General features: G+C 32.8%; 1 protein-coding gene across 1 annotated transcript; it reads right to left on the bottom strand.

Moving 5' to 3' along the window:
* Nucleotides 1-2843: 2843 nt before the first annotated feature.
* LOC141697306 (putative serine/threonine-protein kinase PBL7) lies at nucleotides 2844-10523 on the bottom strand. Its single transcript, XM_074501604.1, has 5 exons — nucleotides 10338-10523; nucleotides 8166-8359; nucleotides 6386-6575; nucleotides 5338-5729; nucleotides 2844-3826 (listed from the first exon to the last, which is right to left on the bottom strand). Exons 1-5 carry the CDS (start codon nucleotides 10432-10434, stop codon nucleotides 3569-3571), a joined length of 1131 nt encoding a protein of 376 aa, XP_074357705.1. The 5' UTR covers nucleotides 10435-10523; the 3' UTR covers nucleotides 2844-3568.
* Nucleotides 10524-10990: the final 467 nt, after the last annotated feature.

The raw sequence follows: 10990 nt of genomic DNA, 5'->3' as shown, positions 1-10990 counted from the left end.
TTTCAATTTAAAATAAATTATAACATCGTATAAGTTCTAATAAACTACAAGCATATCAACTATAGTTTGACATGGACTAACACTTCCATTTTTAAGTCAATATTATCCGCCTCATTTGATATAGATTGTACATGTCATGACTCGCACCGTACACTTCTGTGCTGACACCAAGCCCAAAATTTTTGAAAAAATATATCGTATCAACATTAGTACTAACACGCTAATATCTCAAACGAAACGACGTCAGTCCTCCGTAAACTCACTGTAGTTTGATCCCTTAAATCCTAATCGTTAATTTTTTTTAATCAAGTTATGATTAGGTATAATAGTAATAATTATTATGTAAATTAGTTCAAATTTAAATCTTATCAACAACTTAATTGATTTTAAATTAAAACATTTTAACTGAAACACATGACTTATTTAATTGGGTCGAATATATACATTTCATAATTAACTTTTTTTGCGTTAGTTTATGAACTTATTTATTTTAAAACTTAATTATTATAAATAAATATTATAAAATAATAAAACATGTATCTATCGAAACTTATTCAGACATATTTACTCTCAGAACAAATATAATCAATAAAATATGAAAATAAAAATAATAAAATATCAATTATTAAAAATAACCGTGCATCGCACGGATTTTATGCCAATATATTATATTAGACGAAATATTAATAATTTAATAGTCTATTAGTCGGTATTTAATAAATTTACGTAATTACTCTTACTAAAATCATAACCCCATATTTGTAAAAGAGTCGAATCAAAACCGCTAATCATATCTAGATTCCGGTTCATGTCAATTTAAAATCCGATAAGTTTTTAAGAGTTTTGAGGTTGGGCCGGAATCATGTTTCCGTATGAAGCGTAGCACGTGTATATGGTTTGTATATTTGCATTGTACGAAATGCATCTTAATAATACTCCCCCGTCCCTAAAAACGTTTCCTCTTTTATATTACACACGTTTGTCAATGCACACTTTTGATTGTTAATATCTTTAATTTCGTATTAATATTAAATTTAAAAATCTTATTGTATTAAAATACTCATAAATACGAATCCAACAAAATCACTCATGACTATGTTTGATACAAAAAGTCAATATAGGAAACACATTTTGGGACGGAGGGAGTATCTTACATGTCACATCATATCTTGTAACATTTTTAACTCTCCTTTCTTTGGTATTCAACTCTACCGACAAAGTACAAATAAAGTGTTTAATTGAAATATGTTTATTTGAGATGAATCTACTGAAAATATCAGGGTATCAAAGAGTCACCTCCTTGGGCATTAACATTTCCATAGAAAAAAAAGTGTATAAGTAGTGAATTAACACAATAACTATGAATAAAAATAAAAAATCTAAGAAAATGTTATTCCTTATGCCCAGTTAAATAGTTAACATCCTAAATAGAACACTGAATTTAAGAAAAATTAAGAAAATGAGAGTAAGTTGGTTAACTTGTAGGATTGAAATATATTTTTTTTCCCGCTAACTAAGGGTTTTGTTTGAAATTGTTGTAGAAATTGTAGCAATATTAAAAAATGATGTTATAAAATTCATTTAATTATTTGATAATATTTTTGATATGTATATGTTTTGATGTAAAAAATTAAAAATAATAATATATTTGATGATATATGATATAAACAATTTTTCCAAAAATCTGAGAACTTGATTTTTTCAAATAATGATGATATTTGATTTTCATAAATTCTCGGGTGAACAAGAATCGAACGAGGACCTCGAACGACAAAGAATAAATTATTCAATGGCGTTTGAGAACTTTTTGTTAAAAAAAAAAGCAAAAAACTGCTGTTAATATCAGCCTAACTTATAAACTCGATAGATTTTGCTGCCTGTCTCAATTTGATTCCAGTAAACCCGCTACAAATTGAGACATTTTTAGTAACTTTGGCGAGACAGTACAAACTTTAAATTTAAGATCCGGTGTCTAAAGGTTGATAAAAGTAAAAAGAAGTACATTGTGATTATCATTTGGCAAGGCATGATTGGTATCTTTTCACTGTTTTTAACCTTTGTGGAGAGAGAGAGAGAGGTTCTGGTCCGGCAATAATTAAAAAGTTGTTCGTATCGTGTTGTTGAACAATTACAATAAATGGCACCTTTGGATGTCTCTATTATGTTTTGTGGTATTAGAGAGTGAGAGGTGTTCATTATATTTCTCCAAATCTATTATATACTTCGAATTTAAATTTTATGCTTACGTTGGAGGACATTGAATTCGAGCATGAAAGCATGTACATTCATTAGGCGTAGTTTGTTGATGTAATTTGGAAAGAAAAAACAAATTGGTATGAACCAAATAACAAATTTTCAAAATGGAGAATAGGGCAGACTATCATCTGATCAAAGAATATTAGTATTAATTTGTAGTGAACTGCATATTGACAAGTAATTGGTTGGTGCAGGCCAATGTCTGGAGCATCATTGAACCCAGCAACAAGTCTTTGGGCCAGCAATAGTAATGAATGTTTACAAAAAGGACTATGGGTGTATATGGATTGCTTGCTCCATCTGTAGGAAGCATAGCTGGATATGGATTCCTCAAAATTACGGACAAGCCCCTCAGGCCTCAATGAAATAGCTGAAACTGTATCTCTGGGGAGAGGCCTCGAGTCATTTTAATCAACCATTTGTTGTAAGAAAATATTCGATGACCATGACCACATCTATAGGTGATTGATTGACGATTGTCTTGTGACAGTAGATTAACTGTCATTTAACGGCTCCTAAATATAAGACGTAACGAAGCATAGTTTGAGAGGGATAACAGTCAAATACAAAGAAAAAATTAACAAAACTAACAACCTCATTGTCTTCACTCACCTCTTTTCATAATCAATATGCCCCGTTTTCTGCTTACATTTCATTTCTTATTACATTCGTTTCATTTCCACCAACAAGTCAACAACTATACACATCATAGACATCGTTTGCATATACAAAGTTGCAAGATAGAGCCAAAAAATGTAATTCGTAATGTCCACTAACACGTATATCTACAGGATACGAAGTGCATGCTTAACGTTATATCTATCAGCAATATCAGGTGATGTACAAAAGAGCAACTAACAGCTGGAGTTTCCATACAAAAAAAAAGTTTGTAATATGTCGCTGTAAATCTATATAACAGGAAGGCATTTTAAAGACAACCACCCAACTTCAGAAAACAGAAAAGAAGAGAAAGAAAACCTCGACTAAGCCTAAGATTTAAAAACGAAAAGGTATTGGGGAATGGATTAAGAAAAGGGCAAATTCAAAAAAAAAAGGAAATTCTCCCACTGAAATAAACACATTGTGGGTTGGGAAAAAACCTGTTTTCCGCACTATATGCAAAATCGACAAAACAGGCATGCAAACGCTAAGCACCAAGTCGTAATAATGACACCATGAAATCCAGTCTTTGGATGAATAAACTTGAATGACCAGATCAGGGTGAAATCAGAATCACGGGGATTTGGAGAATTGAAAAGTCTTCTAACGAGATTTTAGGCTTTCTTTCTGGACAGCTTCGGCAAACTATAATTTACCTTCTGTTTCTAGGAGTGGAGGAACCTGAACGAGAGTTTCGAATTGCCTGGCACTCGGGGTCAAATTTTTGGGAAGCAAGATAAGAAAGAGCTGTAACTACGTCTGCTATTAGAGGCCGTAGGGTAGGCTGTTCCTGAACGCACATTGCAGCAACAGCAAGAGCTTGGTACAATCCCCTCACTGGATATTGACCTTGCAGCATTGGATCAGCCATCTGGGAAAACTTCCTCCGATCCTTGAACAATGGACGTGCCTACAATGCATAAGAAACATAATAAAATTCAATAAAAAACTATCTTCTATGTTGTTGCAACAATGTACAAGGTCTATTTAGGTGAATCTTTAAGATGCCAAATAAATACATGATTATTATGTCAAATGGGCTGGGCATCCATTCATTGTCCAACCATAAATGTTATATATGTTTACATAATCAATGTCCAATAACCAAACATGTGATTTCCCCAGCCCAAATTTAATGTGAAGTGGATTGTTGGCTGTAGTCGTTGGCCTTGGTAAAGTTTCCATTATATATAATTATCCACTGGCATATGTTACACAACAAACTCTTAATAAAGCAGAGGTAACAGGAAGACTCCAAAGGCAGAGGCAATTAAGACATAAACCAAAACCTAGTAGTAACCTACTGTACTAACCTTATCAATTCTGACATGCTCTCATTTAAGACTTAAGAGTACCTGTAAAATTACAATTGGGGAGCGCAATTGATAGTAAATCATTAACAGTATTATAGTTTCATGTTATCACATTATGGGTCTCTACTGATATGCAGCCATGCATCAAATCAAACAGACCCAAAAAAGATGATCACGAGGAAGATTCTATATTGTGCAGATAGGGCCAAAGGAAGAAAGTGGTTTTGCACAAATTCACTAGTAGCTGGCCAGGGTCGGACATGAAGTGTTAGACAAAAATCCAAATGTAGCTTGCTAGTTGCTCAATGTGACGCACGATCTTCATACTTCAGTTTGCAATGCTCAATGTGGAATTTCGTCATTGTCAAGTGAGGAGTTCTATTCCCTTTATATTATTTCTAGATAGTGAACAATGCCACACAATGGAAGGATAGAAAAAAAATGAACAAATTATAAGGAGGTTGCTGGCATTGCCTTTATCTGCACAATTTGAAGACCATGCCATATGCTTTACAGGTTTGGCGCTCCTCGCCAGTTAGGAGCTCTGTTTAAATAACAGATCTACCATTTTCATAGTAGAGATTCGAGGGTACATGATTTAGGTTCTAGGGATTGGAAAGAGAATTATATTAGCATTTAATTTCTTATTGGAGTCATCTGTCAATGGGGAGGTTCAGCTCCTTTTTTCCATTTCTGTCCTTTTTCTTGTTGGCTTATTCTTGTCTCATGACAGAGTGGAACCCCAGAATTCTTTTGAGATCTTCTGATTGTAATTAAGTATTGACCTCATTATACCCTTTAATTGGGTTGAATCCCTTTTAGCACCTTTATGATGGTTGTTTAGTAAAACGTAAAAGTTGATCTTTCAGCTCTTTGGTTTTCTATTCAATTTTTTTAAATTAGTAACTACAGGCAAACTGAAAGATAGTAAAAACTTTCATAAAATCAAGCATTTGTTTTTTGGTTATAAAAGATTCAGTTGTTTTTGGTTGAGTAGTTAACTGTAATATGCACAATGCTCGTGTTCCTCAAATGGCTTACAGCGACTATGCATAATGACTCCGACAATTTTAAAAAATATAATATGGGAGAAATATAGATAACTTACCCAGGCAACCAAGTTGTGTTCTCCACCAGCTTTTGAATTGTCGATTGCTTTTCTGCCTGTGATGATTTCCAAAAGAACTACTCCAAAACTATAAACATCTGACTTCAGTGTAAGCTGACCGGTCATTGCATATTCTGGTGCGCAATATCCATAAGTTCCCATTACTCTAGTGGATACATGAGTCTTATCCCCCACCGGACCTAATTTGGCCAAGCCAAAATCTGATAACTTAGGATTATACTCTTCATCAAGTAAAATGTTGGAACATTTTAAATCACGATAAATAACTGGGGGGCTTGCTTTATCATGCAGATATTCCAAGCCTTTTGCAGCACCTGCAGCTATTTTCATTCTGGTACTCCAGTCTAGTTGTCTTTTATCAGGAGGAAGATCTGTATACATAAGCATATATGGAACCGTAGTCATGTCAGTAGCATGTATGCAACCCAGTCATGCCGTCTCACAGGATTAGTTATTATAAGAATTTAAAAAAAAAATAAGACAGACAACACGATTTCTAAAGTGGCAGTCCACAAGTAAACATGACCGACTATTTAAGCATCATAACAGATTAAGTAGTGTGATTTACTATTATAAAGTATAATTATTGCTTAAAAGAAGCACCTACTGTATCTAATAGGCACCATTGGCTGAATAACATCTCGTTTTTTTAACACGTCAGTTCAATGTGACAGAAATATCCAACTCCCTAAAAACAACAGGTCCCTCTCTAACTTTAAAATTTGCAACAGGGATGTAAATAGAGTATCAAAGTAGTATACAATCTAATCTAGTTTACATCTTCTGCCTATTTCCTGCACATGTAAATTACACTAATATGGTCGGACATCACTATTACCTAGTCAACCTTTAAAACAAGGGAATCTCTTAACATAAACCGGTGGCAAACATGATTATAATCTATAACTTTTTTCGTGCATGTGCTGGTGCAATCTAACAAAGTTAAATTCGAAATGTAACTTTAATGAGTATAGGCCAAACATTTGGATGATAAAAAAAATCTTTCGGTATTAATTGATGGAATTACCGTGTAAATGATCTTCCAGTGATCCTAATGTCATGTACTCGTAAACCAGAAGTCTCTGATCTCCATCGGCACAGTATCCAATCAAATTCACCAAGTTAGAGTGATGAAGTAGGCTCAACATTAATACCTCGACAAGAAATTCCCTGTTTCCTTGCAAACCATTTCGATCAAGTTGCTTAATGGCCACAATCTGCAAATGATACCATAAGAGGACTGAGTCTAACAATAATAGCTAACAACCTATCCGGTACAAATGAACTATATTGGAGCAGATTAGAATTTAAAAACTGTTGATGAATGGTAGGTATCTAATCAATAAAGGAATTAATAAATTATTTTAATTTTGTTATCAAATAAAATCACACATGACACATGTCTTTGTGGGACCTTAAACCGGCACTCTTTAAAAAAGTAATGGGAGGGGTCAACCATTAGGCCGAATCTCTTTGGTTAGCTTGCACATAACTTTCTCATTTGAATATGTCTATTTCATATGGCAAAGTGCATGTTTCCTATGTTAGATAGAGATTATATGCAACTTTTATTTATAATTTACCTTTTAGTTACATATAAAAGATAAGCAAAAAAAAGTAAATTTCAACAATAAGCATGAGCATGTTTAGATCTTAAAGTAGATATTTATTCTTCCTATCCCTGCTCTCGAGATTGAAGGTAAATTTTGACTTCTGTAAACAAGGCGACTTACTCTATATTAGCTAGTGCCTAGTGATATTATTCCTCTAGGAGTCAACGTATTGCAGGTTTTATATCCCACAGTTCACATTGTACCATAAGCCTTGGTATACAATTTCCATCACCCTCGGTGCAATATGCAAGGACTGATGGTAACTATCAGCACACAGCTGATATTCTTTGTCCGCTTACACGGTTCATAGCTTACGACATGTTCTTTGCAATTAACTGAATAAATTGTATGTGTCTCAATTAAAATTTAAACACAAGTCTAGTTAGATAATAATTGACAACATGGATCATCTATTTGGGAAGCACAGTAATAAACTTTTTTTAATACCAAATCTATTAAAAAGAATGAGGGCCAAATATAACCATTTTCCGTAACAGGGCGGCCAACATTCACCATTTGAATATGCATTCTCTAAAAGGGTATTTGATGTTACGCATTTTGTAACGGTATCTTGAATTATTTATTATATTATTTTTTTAATATATAAAAGGGATACATATTTGTGAAATAAGTGTCCCATATAGGATACCGATTAGTCAAAGGATTATCTCATATGGGATACCCATTTGACAAAAGCTTATTCTAGATACCCATTTCCTAAATACGTATACCAATCATTCAAATGGACAGGTACACTCGAAATTTGTTATTTTTGTCAATTTTATTGAGAAAAAAATGTCGCTTTTGTCATTTTCTCTAAGAAAGGGATGTAAAATAAGATAGCCAGTAGTGACCACATCTCAACTTCAACTGTCCTACATACACTGCATTTAGATATCCATAACTAATGACCGGTAATGGCCTCATGATGTAATAACAATTTTAGGCTTTTATACTAATAATAGAAATTCAGACTAGGTTTGGTTTGGTTTATTCTAATAATAGAAATTCAGTCATTTAACATACATGAATTACTTACCTTTGTAAAAATAGTAATATAACACTGAAAGTTTTGTTCAATAAAATTCCAATTACTTTATCTGTTGATTGATGACATACAGTTTATGATCTCAATAATTAGAATTGATAATTTATATTGTTATGGTAGCTTAACAATTAAGAAACTTAAGGTACCTGATTGGTGCTCTCCAAGCGCCCCTTATATACTCTGCCAAAACCTCCTTCTCCTATAAGACAATCTGGCCTAAAATTTCTAGTTGCAGCTGCCAACTCACGAAATGTGAATGTGTGCGCTGCTATATGGCCAGAGCCTCCCTCCTTTGAAGCTTCCTTTTTTCCATCAATCAAAGCATTTACCTTTGCTTTTTCTGTAATTAAAAGAGTGCAACTGTTAGCCAAACCGTCTTGATTGTAGAAGTGAGTGTGTGTGCCCGAGCGGGAGTGTGTGTGTGTGTGAGAGAGAGAGAGGGATAGAGAGAGGGAGCATCATTACAAACAGCACACTTGTAAATAATTAGAAGTCTTCGTATTTCTGATGTATAGAACATGATAATAGTCAATTTATTGTAAGGTAGGCTAATTATATTTTCATTTAAAAAGAAACATTCTTAAAATATAAAAGGAATGCAGTTCACTTACAACTGAAGTTTATATAAGTGGTAAGTTTAACATTATACTTGTCTTTAAAGTCGTATCCAGAAGGGTCCTCCACTTTGATGGGGGCCTATCCTCACTTGTGGATATTCATTTTTGTAATATAACAAGGACATGCTAAACATTGATGCCAAAATATTTTAAGAACTCTAAAAGGTTGATATAAGTTATGGCGACTGCCTAGGATCAAATTAAATTTCAATTTAAAAGCCGTCTTCCGAAATGCATTTTAGATAATATTTGTAACAGTATCAACCATTTAATGGCTTACGATCATGTTCATACCCAACAGATCATGACTTAAAAGTTACAAGGAACACTTGGTACCAAATTAAAGCCTTATCTACGTAATACCTAATGACCACAGTCCACAACATATATTTTAATGTAAAAATATACAAAGAAAGAGAAACACTACTAAATACGTAAAACTTTAATATATGAATAATTGATAAGAGAATAGAATAGAATACCTTTTTCGGTACCAACATAATATGGAAAGTGTTTTATCCCGATAAATAAATAATATGAATACTTTTTTCGGTACCAACATAATATGAATAAAATTGTCCAGTCCCAAAGGTATCATTTATCGAGGTAGGGATAGATCGAAAACAATTACAACTAATGAAATATTAATCAGATTTTGTGTCGGCCTACTAAGAAATCACATACAGTAGATAAATTAAAAGAATTAAAGCTGCAACAGAATTGAAGTAAATTAGCATTAATTTGTTAATTAGCCAAAATGTGCACGCAAGCCTCTAGAATTGAATAAAGGATACAATAAGACAAACTATATGTAGGACATAGGTATAAATGTATTAAGCAGCAGTCCTTTAGTTTCCTAAAATTTAGCTAAAAGAAAAGCAACCTACAGTAAAACATTATTAACTTCAATTCTAGAAAAGAGCAGTACTATACCTACATTACACTTACAGCCCTTAAAAATTGACATTTTAGCAGGAAATATCTACTCACGGAATCAATCATCTCATAACCAAAGCAAACTAAACATACAAGTTCTGGAGAGGGGAAAATGTGCGCAGATCTTACGCGTACTCCAAGTGGTCAAGGGTGGTTTCACAAAGACCTTGTTGACAGAGAAAATTAAATATGAGATTTTTTTAATTTTTTTTTGAGGCGATGCAAAAAGTCAGTAAATAGCTAGTACGATAATAATCTTAAAAACACAGCCATTAGAAACCGTAGCCATCTAACAGTATCATGCCTAAACAAAGCTGATTAAGATTGACCAGGTAATGACAAATCATAAGTTGTATTCATAACTTGAATCACTTGAATATTTAAAAATCACAACTTCGATTGCATCAATAGCTATTATACAATCAAATCAAGGGTGGATCATAAACTACAGTATCAACTAAACCACCTCACATAAACCTCGAATTCACAAGAAAAAACCCCTCAACAGTACTAAAAAATGATCAAACACCCAAAGTAAAACACATCAAATCAAAGAGAAATGCACAGCACAAACACAATAAATTCAAAAAATGATCACACAAAATGCATCAAAATGAACCAAAAAACACAAACAACATATAATCATAAAAACAGTAGAAACAAGGTGCAGGGAGACACATCAAGTATACATAGTAACACAGTGTAAGTATAAAGAGTGTGTAGTACAAAGAGTGAGATAGAAATGTTAATGAAAAGAGAGAGGACCTGAAGATGATGAGATCTGATCTTGATGATTTTTAATAGTCTGTTGTTGTCCTTTGGGTTTCTTCTTTGATATTCCAGGGCAGAGAAACCAACCCATGTCTTTGTTTTTCTCTCTCTAGAAAATCAACAATAGGAGAGTTGTACTGAGAGAGAGAGAGAGGGAGAGAGAGAGATGATTGTTTTTCAGACAAGGGAGGGGCTACTCAAGGTATGTTAATCCTTGTTGTCGTTTGTGTTCTTTTTTATTTGCAAATCTGCCCTTTTACTTTTGTGTTTTTTTATACACAGCCCCCTGAATTTCTTGTTTGTACGGACTTATTTTGGACTTATTTAATTTAAAACACTGGAATATTATTTGTGATTTAAAATGTCTTATTTTTGAATCGTTTTATAATCAACTTGTTAATTGAATGCAGTAAAAAATTTATTTCATAATTATATGAAAGAAGATTGTTTGGGAAGACGTGAAAGATATTATAGTATTTTAAAATATTTTAGAGCAAATATTATGATGAGTTAACATAAACTAATCAACATTTGTAAATAAATGAGTCATTACACTTTGTAATATAATAAAATATTAATTAAATTTTATTAATATAAATGGAAAATTGATAAACAAACCGCACAATTTAATATTTAAATTATTTAAA

Source organism: Apium graveolens, chromosome 11, assembly GCF_009905375.1.
Source record: "Apium graveolens cultivar Ventura chromosome 11, ASM990537v1, whole genome shotgun sequence".
Taxonomy (NCBI): domain Eukaryota; kingdom Viridiplantae; phylum Streptophyta; class Magnoliopsida; order Apiales; family Apiaceae; genus Apium; species Apium graveolens.
This window is presented reverse-complemented; position numbering and strand designations above follow the sequence as displayed.